Source organism: Rhinatrema bivittatum, chromosome 9 (genome assembly GCF_901001135.1).
Source record: "Rhinatrema bivittatum chromosome 9, aRhiBiv1.1, whole genome shotgun sequence".
In the NCBI taxonomy this organism is placed as follows: Eukaryota; Metazoa; Chordata; class Amphibia; order Gymnophiona; family Rhinatrematidae; genus Rhinatrema; species Rhinatrema bivittatum.
Genome location: NC_042623.1, coordinates 232,722,785 through 232,739,785, shown reverse-complemented (window position 1 = coordinate 232,739,785; position 17,001 = coordinate 232,722,785). Strand labels below are relative to the sequence as shown.

At 47.3% G+C, this 17,001-nt stretch overlaps 1 protein-coding gene across 6 annotated transcripts in view; it reads left to right on the top strand.

Annotated features, from left to right (window-relative positions):
• LOC115099048 (very long-chain specific acyl-CoA dehydrogenase, mitochondrial-like) overlaps nucleotides 1-17,001 on the top strand; it is a 490,244-nt gene that overhangs the window by 425,327 nt on the left and 47,916 nt on the right. For all 6 annotated transcript variants that reach the window (XM_029616323.1, XM_029616322.1, XM_029616317.1 and 3 more), the window contains 2 exons: nucleotides 1,657-1,729; nucleotides 3,685-3,757. In XM_029616323.1, the coding sequence (XP_029472183.1) occupies nucleotides 1,657-1,729; nucleotides 3,685-3,757 (146 nt within the window). The remainder of the gene's footprint in view (nucleotides 1-1,656; nucleotides 1,730-3,684; nucleotides 3,758-17,001) is intronic.

Here is a 17,001-nt window from a genome sequence, read left to right as displayed (position 1 = left end):
CGCCTTAGTAGAATATGTCCGGGATTGTCACAGATAGCAATTATCCATTCAGCACCAAACTGCGAGCCTTGTGGGGTAATTGTTGCAGATATGGGTCCCAAGTTTGTAGAAAAATGCGACGTTGTCTCAGTGAGGAGTGTGACGCCAAGTTATCAAATTGCATGAGACGATGCAGATGGAGCCGCCATGTCCAAAAGGAGGGTCCCTTCTGGTCACGCCAAAGAATTAAAATGACCTTTTTCCCCACTAGGCCAGCTTTCTTTAAAAGAATTCGAGGACCGGCACTGGAAAATAAATGGTGGGTTACACAATGAAAGAGCCACAAATAGGGGGAATGAGGGAGACGTACTCCAAGTAAAAACTCCAAATAAACTTGTATTTGTCGCCAATATCTTTGCACTAGTGGACACACCCAAAACACATGGGTTAGGGTCCCCTTTGCCTTTCCACAGCATATACACAAATCAGTCTCACTGAGCCCCACTTTACATGCAACCTGTGGTGATATAAACGCCCTACGCAGGAATTTTAAATGCATCTCCCGAAAATACATGTTGCTAGTGATGGGCAGGACCCCTCTGACGCTACAAGAAAAGATGCGGGGTATTAGCTGAAAATCCCCATCCCTGTTCCAGCGGTCAACAGAGAGAGTGTACGGTTCCCTCGGCAAGGCCTTAGCTAGTTGTTTGTAGTAATGGGACATTGAAGGCTCCAAGGTGCCTAGTTTTTAATTCACTGTCTCTCGCCCACAATGGGCCCCAGACAGTATCAGCTGTACCAGCACTGTAATTATAATCATTTACCGTCGCCTCATAAACTAAACATTTCTCCTAATAAAATAGTATTTGGTTTTCCCTCTCTATCGTATGTTTTGAATTTCATTCGGGGAGGTGTTGCTTCTGTGGTTGAAATGTCACTTAGGCCTAGATTTTCTAACGTACCGAGGCATCGTGAATCGCGCGGTACAGGGGGGCGGCAAAGCGGGGGGGCGGGCCTGCAATAGCCGGCAGCGATCGCACCTCCTCGGTGCGATCGCTGCCACTTTCGCACCCAATAGCGCCATCGTAAAAGGTGGTGCTATTGGGCGCAAAATTGGAAGCCAAAAGGCTCCTTACCTTTTCGCTGTCCACTTTGTCTTTGCAGCGTCCGCCCCGACGACTCCTCTTCCGGGGCAGACGCCGCCACGACTCCACCCCTTTTTAGCTATCACACACGAAAATGGACTTTTTGCGTGCGAAACGTCCTTTTTCGCGTGCACTAGCTTTAGAAAATGACCCTCCTTAGTGTCATTTTGTATAACAACATGCAGTTTTGCAGTGTAAATGAACCTGCAGCAAAGTTAAAATAATTCAACTATGGTTGTAAAGGAACAGGTCTTGTCATGATGCTGTCATTAAATATTTTTGTGTATGTTACTTGTAATCCACTGAGATTTATGGATCAGTGGAATATAAATTGTTTAAACAAACAAACATATAAAGAAATAGATAAATGTTAATAGAGCTCTAAACTTCAGTAGACCAAAAAGCTTTCAACATACCTTTTTTTAACAGTTCTGATTCCCCCAGCTATTATTATATGCTGGAAGAACACACCTGTTTGAAATGCGTATGCCAAAACAATTACATCAGTTTTACTGTTTTTCTTAATTGACAGGTTACAAAATCCATTGCCCACTTTGGTGATTGTATTGAAAGCCTTCTGATAAGACATGGAAGTAACGTGATTGGTATGTTTTTACATGTATGATTATATATATGAGAATATTAACTGAATAACATGGAATTTTTAAACTAATAAACCTGCTGAATAAAACCAGTAGCTATCTTCTTCCACATGTGTTTTAACTGGAAGCTTTTAAAATCATTATGTTGCAGTGTAAGAAAATTATCTAGAGAAGACTGAATGTGCAGAACTGCTTAATTACATTCCCTGTCTTCAGATGTGCATGGAAGAATGCATTTGTTCCATAAGAAACATTTGTCATGAGAAATACTAAACATGGGATGCTTTGATTTAGAATGTGGCTACACAATTTTGCTTTATAGTATCAATCTCATGAGTCACAAGCATTCCTTCCTAGTGCATGTTGCTTGCTATACTGTATATGCTACAGAAGAGGAATGTTTGAATTATACCTACTTATCATTTCTATAGCACTCCATCAAATAGCACTATAGAAGTGACAAGCAGTAGAAAAAGTAATAGTTTTTGGATATAAAATGTAAAGAATGAGCATCACGTAAGATTTGACTAGTAAGTATTAAGGTATATTTTCAAAGTTGTGCATGTAAAGTTAGCATATACTTGAGTAAGTAGCATATACAGATATATCCTATTTTATAAAATGTGTGTGCATGCATACTTGCAATGTTGTGCATAAATGTTAATTGGGAAAAAGGTGAAGTTTAGGGGCATTCTGGGGTGGGGTTCAGAGATTCATGCACAAGCTGCTATTTTGTAAACAGTATATGCATATATTTTATCAAATTGTCTGCATGCTTTTTCACCTGCTAAATGACTCATGCAATTGAAACCACACATGTCTTTTGTTAAGAGTTTTTTGGGTGGGAATCTGGGTGAACTGGTAGGGGTTTGGATCAACTGATGGAGGGTCTAGGTGAACTGGTGGAGGTGTTGGCAAGCTGGTGATTCCAAATACACGCACAAATAAGTATATTCAGGAATGGCGTACTTGCATACTTTATAAAATACCTGCTTTCATGTTTAATTCTGGATTATTATGCACACATTGTTATAATTATTATGCACATAAAATATATGGGCCTGATTTGGATTTTACATGTGTAAATGCACTTTACCCATGTATGTGGGCTTTTGAAAATTGCCATTGAATATGCCATTAAATTCTCAATAGGTTTTACCTGGGATAAGTGCACTTAACATGGGTAAATGGCTTTTGAAAATTGCTACAATATTACGTTACATGCGTAACTCATTTGAAAATTCACGTATGTGCATAATTTGGTCTGCATTACTTTTCGGTGGGCATTTTAGGCTTGTACAGATATTTTTTTAATTTATAGGGTCTGTAAGGTTTACATAGATTTTAATATTATTACATTTAATTTTTGTCTTTTATGATTTAATGTCTGTGACTGATATTGTGAATGTTTTTAATTGTAAACTGCTTCGCTCACTGGAGAATGCAGTACAAAAGACATTTTTAAATAAATAATTTTATATAAAGTATACATCTTCCTACAATACAAATATATGCATATACCATATGCCTGTACTAACAGGGCAGAAATATGTGGTATTTTTCAACAGTGTGGCTCTTACCACACAGTTTAAAAATACTAATATAAAACTCCACAGACCCACTTAGCACACAGATGGTGTACCATGGACAATTTTGAAAGTTGGGCTTCCTAACTTTAGACTTGCATCTGTTTATGAAAGACATCTTGTTAAAATATCATTTACCCGGCAACAGCTAACTGCCTGTTTTTTAGGGTTCAGAGGATAGCTGTGCATTACTGCAACCAGATGCGTATACCGGTTTTATTTTCATTACTTTTTATTGTCATTACTAAGTAAATTATGTTGAAACAACTTCTTTAAACTGATTTCTGTGTGATGAATAATTACAGAAAAGAGCTTTTTCTTTTTTGTTAAGTCGGGAGAAAAGTCAAGTTTCATAAGAATATTGTATTGTAGATGAACAGTTTCTGCTAACACGAGTGGCTGATGTTGCCATCGATCTATATGCCATGTCAGTAGTGCTTTCCAGGTAAGTCATCATGAAAACATTGTTAGAGAAAATAATATAATGATTCTTCTATGTAACAAATGAGCTAAGAAGCAATGAATCTATTTGAAATAAATAGAATTTATCAAAGCAGAATTTGACTGCTGTAACCTGCAATCTATAATAATTACTTGAGGTGACAAAATTTCTGTTTGTTCTAGCCAAGGTTTCTTATAGAGAAGATGATTATACAGGTGGCAATGTCTGTCCATCCTTTCTTACAAGCACTATGATAGTGCTTTCTGACAGTAAGAAGGTAGATGCAAAGTATCATATTTAGGCAGTTCCAAAATTTGAATATTCCAGCCCCCACCTTAGAGCATGATATTCAGATCAGCACACAAGAGGTCCAAGAAACCAAAGACCTAGTTGTCTGTCACACCAGTTCATGAACCTAAACTCTGGACCTTATCAGGAAGCAGTTCGTTCAGAAATCTGTTCCTACCTCCCATATATATCCTCTACCCCTGCTATACCAGACGACCAGGCTCAATCCAAAGCAATGAACTAGCACTCTTCTTTCAGAAAAAAATTGCAGACACTCTAGCGCGCATCCCCACCAACCCAACCCCCTCCCCCCTTAACTCCAATACCCTACCTCTCTCTGGAGCCAACCTCACCTCCTTCGAACCCACAACCCCCCTGGAAATTGAGTCCATACTCAAGAGGCTGAAACCATCCAGCCACCCATCAGACCACATCCCAACAAAACTTCTGCTTCTCATCCCGAACGCTATCTCCAGACCTCTGGCCAACATCATAAACTGCTCACTTTCCCAAGGAATCTACCCTGACAGGCTAAAAACTGCTTCTCTCAAACCCCTCCTGAAGAAACCCAACCTGGACACAAAAGAACCCGCCAATTTCCGCCCCATCTCTAACCTCCCTTTTCTTGCTAAAATCATGGAGAAATTGGTAAATACTCAACTCACAGATTACTTGGAAGAGCATCAAATGCTCTATCCTTCCCAATACGGCTTTCGTAAATCTTTCAGCACAGAAACCCTCCTTATCTCCCTCTCAGACCACATCCTCATGGGCCTTGACAAAGGACTTTCTTTCCTCCTAGTCCTTCTAGACATCTCCGCCGCCTTCGACACCGTGAACCACGCCATCTTACTAAATCGCCTTTCCGACATCGGTTTATCAGGATCTGCCTACAGATGGTTCAACTCCTTCCTCAGCAACAGAAGCTTCAAAGTAAAAATTAATAATAAAGAATCTCCAGACATCAAATCAACTTTAGGTGTACCCCAAGGCTCCTCCCTGTCCCCAACCCTCTTCAATATATACCTCCTGCCCCTCTGTCAGCTGCTCACAAACCTAAAATTAATACACTACCTCTATGCAGACGATGTACAGATTCTGATCCCCATTACAGAATCCCTTCCTAAAACACTCAACCACTGGGAAAACTGCCTCCAATCTATTAACCACCTCCTCACCAGCTTGAACCTGGTCCTCAATGCGGCCAAGACAGAACTCCTTCTCATCTCCTCCGACCACACGGTTCTAGCCCATCCGACATCTCCCAACACCCAGATCACGCAAGTAAGGGACCTAGGAATAATCCTCGATAACCATCTGAATCTTAAGAAATCCATCAACAATACTACCAAGGATTGTTTTTACAAGCTACAAGTTATGAAAAGGCTCAAACCACTCCTCCACTTCCAGGATTTAGAACTGTCCTTCAAGCCACGCTCTTCTCCAAAACTGATTACTGCTACGCTCTCCTCTTTGGGCTCCCCATCTCTTCCATCAAACCATTACAGATGCTCCAAAATGCAGCGGCTAGAATCCTAACCAACACCAACCGGGGAACACACATCACCCCCATTCTCCGGGACCTTCATTGGCTGCCAATAAAATACAGAATTTTACACAAGGCCCTCACCGTAATCCACAAAACTATTCACAATCAGCAACAACTAGACCTCCAGATCCCACTCAAATCGTACTCCTCCTCAAGACCCATCAGAGAAGCGTATAAAGGCACCCTGCAAGTCCCCCCTACGAAATCCACACGTCTATCAACCACCAAAGAATGAGCATTCTCTACAACAGGCCCGGCCATTTGGAATAACATGCCCACTGACCTCAGGCTAGAACCCTGCCCTCTAACCTTTCGGAAAAAACTTAAGACCTGGCTTTTCCTCCAAGCCTTCCCTTAACTCTCAAAACCATCAATACCCGACCAGACAAGACTCCACCTTCCTGACTAGGTGCCCCGCCTAGCTTAAACGTTATATTTATGCTTTTGTTTAATTTATTCAGATATACTGTCCTTTACCTCTGGCTACCTTAGCCACACCAAGTTGTACCTCCTTGTTATATGTAACTTTCGTTTCTTGTTAAATGGTTGATCAATGTTATCCCCATTGTTATATGTAAACCGATTTGATGTGAATTTTTCATGAAGGTCGGTATAGAAAAGTGTTAAATAAATAAATAAATATATTAAAAACATTGGGGTCGATTTTTAAAACAGTGCGCACTCATCCATGTGCGCGTGGTTCCTGGCATGTGCACATGGACACGCCAATAAAATCTGCGCTCACATGTGTGGGCAGCGCACTGGGGGGGGGGGCGAATTTTCACTAACTAGGCGCAGTGACGCAATCTTGCCTCCCCCAGTTCCCTCCCAGTCCGCTCCAATTAAGGAGCGGACTGGGAGAGAACTTCCCTACCCCCCTACCTTAAATTCCTCCCTACCTAAACTTCTTCCCTCTTCCCCTCTCCTCCCCACCCCCTAAACCTATCCTAACTTTCCCAAAATGTTTTATTTTATTACTTACTGCTCCTCTGGAGCAGTAATAATCTCCACATGCCCGGCCGGCTGCCAGGGCGCACTTCCCCGGACAGCATCGAATAGCGCTGTCCCAGCCCGTCCCCCTTCCCTGTCCAGACCCCGCCCCCCGGGCAGCCCCTTTGGAGAGGCCTGGCACTTGTGTGCGTACCGGGGTTTACTCACGTGGCCTGGCCTGTAATAAAATGCATGCGGCATTCACAAAGCCCGGCCACATGCGTAAACCCCGGTATTTGCACACACGGGCCTTTGTAAATTTACTCGATTGTGAATTAGTGGGTGCACATGACCAGTTACTTGCACAACCTATAAAGTGAAGTGAAAACTCAGTTTGTCTTTCAGAAAAATAAACAATTTTTTCTTATGGTACAAGGGGAGGATTGTGAGATGTATCTAGTTCATTTGACTTATCATGAATTTGAGATAGCAAAGAGAGCCTCTGACATAGCTGTTGATACTCACAAAACAGCATGGCTGCAGACTTCAGGATTCAAAGACACACAGGACAGGCTTACTAATATGCCATGCTTTGGAGACAATCTTTTTGGAAAGAAAGTGAAGAAGATTGTGGGCTTTATTAAAGTTCATCAGACTGTTCTCCAGATACTCTCTCTCCAATCCATCTTCTACTCCTTGGACGTTTCAGAGGACGCCATCATTTAGTCACTAGGATGGAGCTCAGAAAGTTATGAGCATGAGCAAAAAGGTTCTAGGCTCTTCAAGGCCACACAATAAAATCCAGGATTTGGTTTTTGACTAGATCCAGAGGAGATAGCCATTCTTCTAGTTGAGGTGCTAGAAAACCATGTTGTAGGAGAGAGATTGAGGGTTTCACCCCTTTGTAACCTCAGTCAGGTGGATCCTCCAAATTCTCATTAACAGCTAAAGATTGCATACGAGTGTATTTTGGAAGTTCCTCAAAATAGTTGTACCAAAATGACATTCCAGACTGCTTGTGACTGCTTAGTAAGCCAGAGGTGTGACCCCCTCCAAAGAGCCAAGAGCAGGCAGTGCACAGACAAGGCAAGACTGGATACATGTAGCAATCTAAGAGTAATCAGGAACACAAAATGAAAGACTAAGTGTAGGACCAACTTAAGATTGAGTCTAGGATCACAAAGTAGGACCAGGCTCTGGCTAATACTGCCTGTAATATAACTGTGTCCAGACAGGAATAAGATGGCCACTTGCAGGAAGCATGTGCCATATTGCTGGGAAGACTAACCAGAGTATCCAGACAGAACAAAATGGCCACCAGCAAGAAGTTTGGGCCATAGAGTTGGGAGAACTAAACAGATAGTCCAAGAGGCCCACTAAGACCCTCTGCAGGCAGGAGGCAAAGACTGCCCAACAGAACATTGCAGCACTCTCCACCAGGATCCCCTGAGGTTAGAAATCTCCCTCTTACAAATCCATGCAGTCAAACATGTCCACAATATACCAAACAAAAGGTGTAAATAACTACAATTAAAAGGATCAGTATCAGATGTAAGCATGTTCTTGCAAGATGTAATCTACTGCCTCTCACTAGCAATGGGTCACAAGCCGTGGTCAGATATAAGCACTCAATTAGCAAGTCATTTACTCGATCCTCAAGTTTCTATAAACTAATTTTTATATATTTTGATTGCACATAAAAAATATTGCTATTTTTAACTTTATTTCTATTACATTTATATATATGAACAAGAGACCTTGTTATAGAAAAACTCAGAGCATTTAAAAGAAATTATTCAAATTAAACACAGAATAATTCAAAAGAAAGAAACTTCTCTCCTAATAAGGGAAATGGGGGGAGACAAGAGCAAAGGAGAGTTAACAAAAAGGTAGTATATATAAAAGGAAAAAGGAGAGGATCAACGTTGCATTAATAATAAAGCCAAACGACAGGCACTAGCTGCTGCTAACTTTGGTATCTAGATAAGATCTTAATTGGGAGGGTGCAAAGTATAAACATACTTCACATTATGATGGTTCACCAAACATTTACATGGATACCGTAAAGTAAATTGTGCCCCAAGTGCTAAGACTTTGGAATGCATAGCCAAAACTTTTCTCCTAGGACAAGCAGGATGGTAGTCCTCACAGATGGGAGACATCATCAGATGGAGTCCGGCATGGAAAACTTTTGTCAAAGTTACTAGAAACTTTGACTGGCACACTGAGCATGCCCAGCATGCTACTATCTGCACGGCCACGTGGGGTTCCCTCTTCAGTCTTGTTTTTTCTGTGAAGCAGTTGCCTCATGGTCTAGGAGCTCTCTGCAAAATATTTTCAAAAATACTCTTCCATCAGAGATTTTCCTCCATTTTTCCTCCATGCGGGGTCCCTCCCACTATCGTTTCCCCCAGCGTCTTGGTAGGTACATTTTTTCTCGTTCTTTGCGCTCGATTCTCGACTGTGTCGCCTCCTGGTGGCCGCCAGCCATCGACCGCTTGCAGGCTTCTTATATGGTGTTGACTGGTCTTTGGAAATGCCCCCAGTGCCCGTGGACCATGTCCATCACGGATCCACATGTGATCTGTATTTTCTGCCTGGGGGCTTCCCATGATGTCCACGGGTGCCCCGACTTTGCTCAGATGACTCCCAAGGGCCGTTGTTCCTGGCTGGACAAAATGGATCAACTTTTTGGTGCCAAAAATTCAACTCCATTGACTCTGGCTTCTTGGATCTCAACACTGAAGGGTCGCTGGGACCCCTCCGACTCGGTGTCACCATCCACTTCCTGCCCGATCCCCCCTTGTGAAGAGAAAGGATCAGGGGACCGGCCCTCTCCATCATCTGAACGTTCCAAGGCATCTGGATCATCAGCTTCCTCGGCGCTGGAGAAAATAAGGGCCGAGCACCAAGGGAAACACCGCCACCAACAGTCGTCATCGCATGGCAGTAGTGCCAATGCCGAGCATCCCCCGAAGCGACCCCATGGAGAAGAAGCCCCATCCTCTTCCAGACCCAGGCATTCCCCACCGATTCCTGTGTCAGGTACCAAGCCTCCTCAGCCTCCTGTGGAGGCTCCGGTGATGCCTCGCCCACCTTCTCCTCCGTCATCCGTGCTTTTATCGCCGGATTTTCAGGAGGAGCTGGACCGCAAGGTGCAACAGGCAGTACTCCGTGCCCTCCGGAGTGTTGAACTGCCCCCCCGTGCCGGCCCCCATACTGGTGCCGGAACCAGCACCTGTGCTGCTAGTGCCCCTGCTGGAGTGCCTAGACATCCTGTTGGGCATCCTACCACACAGCCAATCGCCAGGGCACCCTCGGTTCCTCCTTGGCCACTGAGATCACCCACTGGGGCGATTCCAGTCCTTGGGTCTTCCAAGGAGGAAAGAGTACAACCACGCCCGAGGCCCGTGAGGGTGTCTTCTCTCCCTGAGCCCATTCCCAGGCTATCAGGAGTACCAGGGCCCCTGGTTCACTCGGTGCACTCGGTGCCTCTGGCACCATCGATGCCCCCAAAGCCTCTGGCACTGAGGTTTCCCATACAACCCTCGATGCCACTACTAAGGGGAATGAGCATTAGTCTCCTTCACCGTCCCCGTCCCCCTGGGAACGCCAGTGAGGAGGATGCACCATATGACCTTTGGGCAGATGATTCTTCGGAGACCTCTTCCAATGAATCCAGCAACTTATCTTCTGAACCTTCTCCACTGGAGGAGAGATGTCGCTCTCCCCCAGAGGACGTCTCCTTCATGGACTTTGTTAGGGTGATGGCAGAAGTTATTCCATTTCAACTCTATCAGACAAATTTAATCTTGAAACAGGTATACCACAGGGATCAGCCTTGTCCGCAACCCTTTTTAACATATACATGCTTCCATTATGCCATCTACTAGCAGGATTAGGAATCATACATTACATCTATGCAGATGATATTCAATTAATTCTACCAATCGTGTTGCGGTCCGATCCGTGAAGCTCACGTCCCTGTCCTTACCTCAAGGGTTCTTGCCGGCTGAGAACAAAGCAGAGTCAGGATCTGGGCGTCCCCACGGGGGAGACGCCATTGCTGGCCTGCCTCTAGGTGCGTGCGTGCGAATGCCCCGCACTTTTCTAGACAGTTTCCCGTCGGAGGGTGGCTCCGCCCCGAGTCTGATGTCAGACGCCGCGGCCTACTTAGGGCCACCGCGGACACCCGATCAGTGCCTTGCAACTGGGTTCCTTCGGTCCCCTGTTGCTCCGAGCCCCGGAGTCTGCCAGCGTCTTGTCTCCTCCGTTCCTGCCTGCCAGCCTGCCGGTTCCTGCCTGCCTGCCTGCCTGCCGGTTCCTGTCTGCCTGCCTGCCTACAGCTCAAGCCTGGTTCCTGCCAGCCAGCTCAAGCCTGCCTGTCTACAGCTCAAGCCTGGTTCCTGCCAGCCAGCTCAAGCCTGCCTGTCTACAGCTCAAGCCGGGTTCCTGCCAGCCAGCTCTAGCCTGCCTGCCTATAGCTCAAGCCGGGTTCCTGCCAGCCAGCTCAAGCCTGTCTGCCTACAGCCCGAGCTTGGTTCCAGCTTGCCTACGGCCCAAGTCGGGTTCCAGCCTGTCTACAGCCCTAGCCGGGTTCCAGCCTGTCCTCAGCCCGAGTCGGGTTCCAGCCTGCCTACAGCCCTAGCCAGATTCCAGCCTGTCCTCAGCCCTAGCCGGGTTCCTGCCTGTTTACAGCCCAAGCTGGGTTCCTGCCTGTTTAGAGCCCTAGCCGGGTTCCAGCCTGTCTACGTTCCTGCCTGCCTCAGCCAACCCTGATACTCGCCCGCTTCTTCTCCATCAATCGCCTCGCCTAAGTCCCAGCGGTCGGGTCCCTATGGACTCCTCCCGGGGGGGTTCCGACTTCCAGGGTGAATCTCCTAAGCCCCAGCGGCTGGACTCTCAAGGGCTTCTCCCGGGGGAGTACCAGCTTCTAGGGTGAAACCGCTTCGACCTGCCCGCCAGAAGTCTGCCTCCCGGCCTGTTCAGTTGAGACCACTGAAGCTCTTCCCAAGTCTCCTGTAGGCCGGCCCAAGGGTCCACTAGCCAGTATTCACAACAGATTGCAAGGCCATGGACTCGGCAGAATCCTCAGGAGTCCGTAATCTTTCAGGATTGGCCCAACAGATGCATCATCAGATGTATGAGCAACAGCAAGACATTGACCTCCTGATAGACTCCATAGGACAGCTAGCTGGCTGCCTTAGTAGCGGTACCAAGCATCCCCCAGTACTTATGGACTCAGTGACTGACGGATGGGTTTCTCAACAACTGCAATTGCAACAGCAACACCTAGATGCCCTCGCTGGTTCCGTTGAGCAACTTACTGCCAGATTGGAGGCTATGAGTACCCAATCCTTGACTGCGGTAGCCCCTCTACCTCAGGCATCAGACGTGTCTGTGGTGCATCTTCCCGCACCCTCTCGCTACACCGGATATACCAGAACCTGTCGCGGGTTCCTCAACCAGTGTCTCAGCAGGTTCGCCCTACTGCCCCAGCAATTTCCTACAGACTCAGTCAAAGTCGCCTATATCCTGTCCTTGCTTTACGGAGGAGCTCTTATATGGGCCTCCCCACTCTGGGAGAACAACCACCCCTTGCTGAATAACCTTCAGCAGTTTCTTGCGATATTCAAACAGGCCTTCGATGAGCCGGCCCGCCAGGCTACTGCCATCTCGGACCTTCTGCAACTACATCAAGGGACCTGTCCCCTGGCTGCATATACCATGGAATTTAGAACCCTTGCCCAAGAGGTGGGGTGGCAGGATGGTACGGTCTGGGCAATCTTCTTGGAGGGACTCTCTGACCACATCAAGGACAAGATTGTGGCTCGCGAACTTCCAGAAGACCTAGGCTTAATGCCTTGATGGAAATGACTGCCCGGATTGATCACTGCTTACAGCAGAGAGCGCGCGAGTCGCGTGTGAGGAGAACCAGTCCAGCACCTGGCCCATTACGGTCACAGCCTTCATTAAAGGGCATCCGCCAAGACGCCTCCATGCCTGAACCCATGCAATTGGGCCATACCGCTCTCTCTTCTGAAGAGAGACAACGCCGAAGGGCGTTGGGCCTCTGCCTATACTGTGGGCAGAAGGGCCATTTTTTAGTGCATTGCCAGGAGCGGGCGGAGAACTCTAGAAATTTGGAGCACCGGGAGGAACTGCTCTTGGGTAGCTCTTCCACTTCTCATTGTACCCTGCCTATCACGTTGGAATACCCGGGAGGAACCTTGGAAACCCTCGCCTTCCTGGATTCGGGGGCGGAGAGTAATTTTATTCAGCAACAATTGGTTGCCCGACTAGGCATCCTGACTCAGAACCAAGGAGTTCCACTGCAGATCACGACTATCCAGGGAACGCTGCTACCTGGATGTATCGTGACATCCACGATCTCTGTTACCGTCCATACTGGAGCATTCCACACGGAAGAGATTGTTTTCCTAATTTTAGACAAAGCTGTCCATCCCGTAGTGCTTGGACTACCGTGGCTCAGGAAACACTCGCCGGTGATCCAATGGGACACCTTGCAGATTACCAAATGGAGTCCTTTCTGCATGTCTCACTGCATGAAGACGCCTAAAGCTCCCACCTGCTCGCTTCTCCACTTCGCCCTTGATCTCCCGGCACAGTATGAAGAATTCGCTGATGTCTTCTCCAAGGCCAAAGTGGAGATCCTGCCTCAGCACCGTCCCTATGATTGCGCCATAGACCTCTTGCCAGGCACGACCCCCCCTCGAGGGCGTGTGTACCCCTTATCCTTGCCTGAAACTAAGGCTATGTCAGAGTACATAGCAGAGAACCTCGCTAAAGGGTTCATCCGGCCGTCGAAGTCCCCCGCCGGAGAGACGGGGGGGGGGGGGGGGGGGACTTTGACGGCGGGGAAAAGAAAGACGGCACTCTGAGGCCGTGTATTGACTATCGCGGCCTCAACGCCATCACTAAGCGGGATCGCTCCCCGCTCCCGCTGATTCCTGAATTACTCGATCGGCTCCAAGGAGCCAAAGTGTTTACCAAGCTGGACTTACGCGGGGCCTACAACCTGGTATGGATTCACCCCGGCGATGAATGGAAGACCTCATTCAACACCAGAGATGGGCATTACGAGTATCTCGTGATGCTCTTCGGTCTTTCTAATGCCCCAGCAGTCTTCCAGAATTTAATGAATGATGTTTTGCGCGACCTGCTGCACAGGTCTTGATCTTTTCGTGAGATCTGCCCATGCACCGGTTACATGTTCGCCAAATTCTGCAGATCCTGCGGCAACATCATCTTTATGCTAAATTGGAAAAGTGCTCCTTCGAGCAGTCGTCCCTGCCTTTTTTGGGGTATCGTGTCGGCCAATGGATTTCAAATGGATCCCGATAAGGTTTCAGCAATCCTAAACTGGCCACGCCCGAAGGGCCTGAAGGCTTTACAGCGCTTTTTAGGATTCGCAAACGTCTACCAGCACTTCATCCCCAACTATTCGCGCATTGTGGCCCCATTAACTATCCTCACCCGCAAAGGGGCCAATGCGACCGAATGACCTGCTTCTGCCTGCCAAGCCTTCGAGGAGCTTAAACAGGCCTTCGTCCTAGACACGTGCCTACGCCACCTTGACCCAAATCGGCCTTTTATCGTGGTGGTGGACGCCTCCAATACTGCAGCCGGTGCTGTCTTGAGTCAACATACAGATTCGGGATAACTCCTTCCCTGTTCGTATTTCTCTCGGAAGTTCACTCCGGCAGAGTGCAACTACAGCATAAGTGACAAGGAACTGTTGGCGGTGAAACTAGCTCTAGAATATTGGAGACAGTGGTTGGAGGGAGCCAACCACCCCATCACTATTTATACTGACCACAAGAATCTTGCCTCTCTTAGTCAGGCTCAACGCTTAAACCCCAGACAGGCTCGCTGGTCCCTGTTTTTCGATCGATTTAATTTCATATTACGATATCGCCCAGATTCCAAAAACGTCCAGGCTGACGCATTGTCTCGAGCCGCCGAGGTAGAAGAGATATCTGAGACTCCCCGGTACATCCTGGATCCACAGAAGGTATGTCTTGCCTCCTCCGCAGTGACCCCCGAGGAGAGGCCTGTGGTTCTCTGCCATCATCAGAATCACCCGGGTGGCCCCGGATCTGCTAGGAGGGGGCGTGAAGGAGGGGGTACTGTTGCGGTCCGGTCCGTGAAGCTCACGTCCCGGTCCTTACCTTGAGGGTTCTTGCCGGCTGGGAACAAAGCAGAGTCAGGATCTGGGCGACCCCGCGGGGGGAGACGCCATTGCTGGCCTGCCTCTAGGCACGCGCGCGCGTGCGCGAATGCCCTGCGCTTTTCTAAACAGTTTCCCGCCGGAGGGTGGCTCCGCCCCGAGTCTGACGTCAGACGCCGTGGCCTACTTAGGGCCACCGCGGACACCCGATCAGTGCCTTGCAACTGGGTTCCTTCGGTCCCCTGTTGTTCCGAGCCCAGGAGTCTGCCAGCGTCTTGGCTCCTCCATTCCTGCCTGCCAGCCTGCCGGTTCCTGCCTGCCTGCCTGCCGGTTCCTGTCTGCCTGCCTGCCTACAGCTCAAGCCTGCCTGTCTACAGCTCAAGCCGGGTTCCTGCCAGCCAGCTCTAGCTGGGTTCCTGCCAGCCAGCTCAAGCCTGTCTGCCTACAGCCCGAGCTGGGTTCCAGCCTGCCTACGGCCCGAGTCGGGTTCCAGCCTGTCTACAGCCCTAGCCGGGTTCCAGCCTGTCCTCAGCCCGAGTCGGGTTCCAGCCTGCCTACAGCCCTAGCCGGGTTCCAGCCTGTCCTCAGCCCAAGCCGGGTTCCTGCCTGTTTACAGCCCTAGCCGGGTTCCAGCCTGTCCTCAGCCCAAACCGGGTTCCTGCCTGTTTACATCCCTAGCCGGGTTCCAGCCTGTCTACGTTCCTGCCTGCCTCAGCCAACCCTGATACTCGCCCGCTTCTTCTCCATCGATCGCCTCGCCTAAGTTCCAGTGGTCGGTTCCCTATGGGCTCCTCCCAGGGGGGGCTCCGACTTCTAGGGTGAATCTCCTAAGACCCAGCGGCTGGACTCCCAAGGGCTCCTCCCGGGGGAGTACCAGCTTCCAGGGTGAAACCGCTTCGACCTGCCCGCCAGAAGTCTGTCTCCCGGCCTGTTCAGTCGAGACCACTGAAGCTCTTCCCAAGTCTCCTGTAGGCCAGCCCAAGGGTCCATTAGCCAGTATTCACAACAAATCGATGACACAATAGAAAAACCATTAAACATAGCTAACATGTACCTAGACATCATAAAACAACTATTAAACCGAATGGAACTACTGATCAATATTGAAAAAACGGAATTTCTACACTTAGAAAGAAAAAATATCGAAATCATGCAAACCCCAATTATACTCAAAAACAACCAGAAAATAGAACTAGCGGAAAAAGTAAGGAACCTTGAATAATAATGGACCCCGAAATTAATCTAAAACAACACATATCACTAAAAGTAAAAGAAGGCTATGCTAAACTCATGATCCTCAGGAAACTTAAACAGTTACTAACTCCTGCAGATTTCAGAACAGTACTTCAGGCACTAGTTTTCGCCAGTACCATTACTGTAATGCACTTTTTCTAGATCTCCCAAATACAACAATAAGACCACTTCAAATTCTACAAAACATAGCAGCGAGAATACTAACTGGAAAAAGAAGAAGAGACCATATAGCTGAAACTGGCCGAACTTCACTGGCTACCCATAGAACAAAGAATAAAATACAAAGCACTATGCACCATACATAAACTAATACATGATGAAAAAGCTGACTGGCTAAACACTGCACTACGGGTACACATGCCACACAGGAACCTTCGTTCAGCAAACAAAGCTCTCTTAACCATTCCCTCAGTCAAGACAGCGAGACCAACCCAGGTAAGAGAAAGGGCATTGTCTTTAGCAGGACCCACACTCTGGAACACAATGCCTTTGGAGATCAGATTACAGAGAGACCCCAAAACATTCAAGAGAAGTCTAAAGACATGGCTTTTTAAACAAGCCTTTTATAAAGAGACCGGAGAATAGAAAATACACTGGAATAAACAGAAGAGCACTGGCACACAGCACTACTCTCAGAAATGTGCATTACAATATTTTAACAAATTGAGTACACAATGAATGTAATAATATAACACAGTAAATGTGATTTTTTTTTTACCTGTAAAAGTACCTTCTAGGTACACCTGGCCAGAACCTACATCACTAAACATTTGTACGTAATTTTATGATTTAATGTAACCGAAACTTAATGGCACCTGTTAGAATGTACTATAGTACGCTTACTCCAAACTTACTTATGTGCCTACATGTAAACCGTTGCAATGGTATATAACTTAGCGACGGTATAGAAAAGTCTTTAAATAAATAAATAAAATTAAAAAACTCCTCACGGAGGAGGAAGCCCGCCACAAAATGCTGGAAGTTCTCCAGTTCGTTGATGTACCGAAGGAGGTGGTGGCTATCCCGATCCATTAA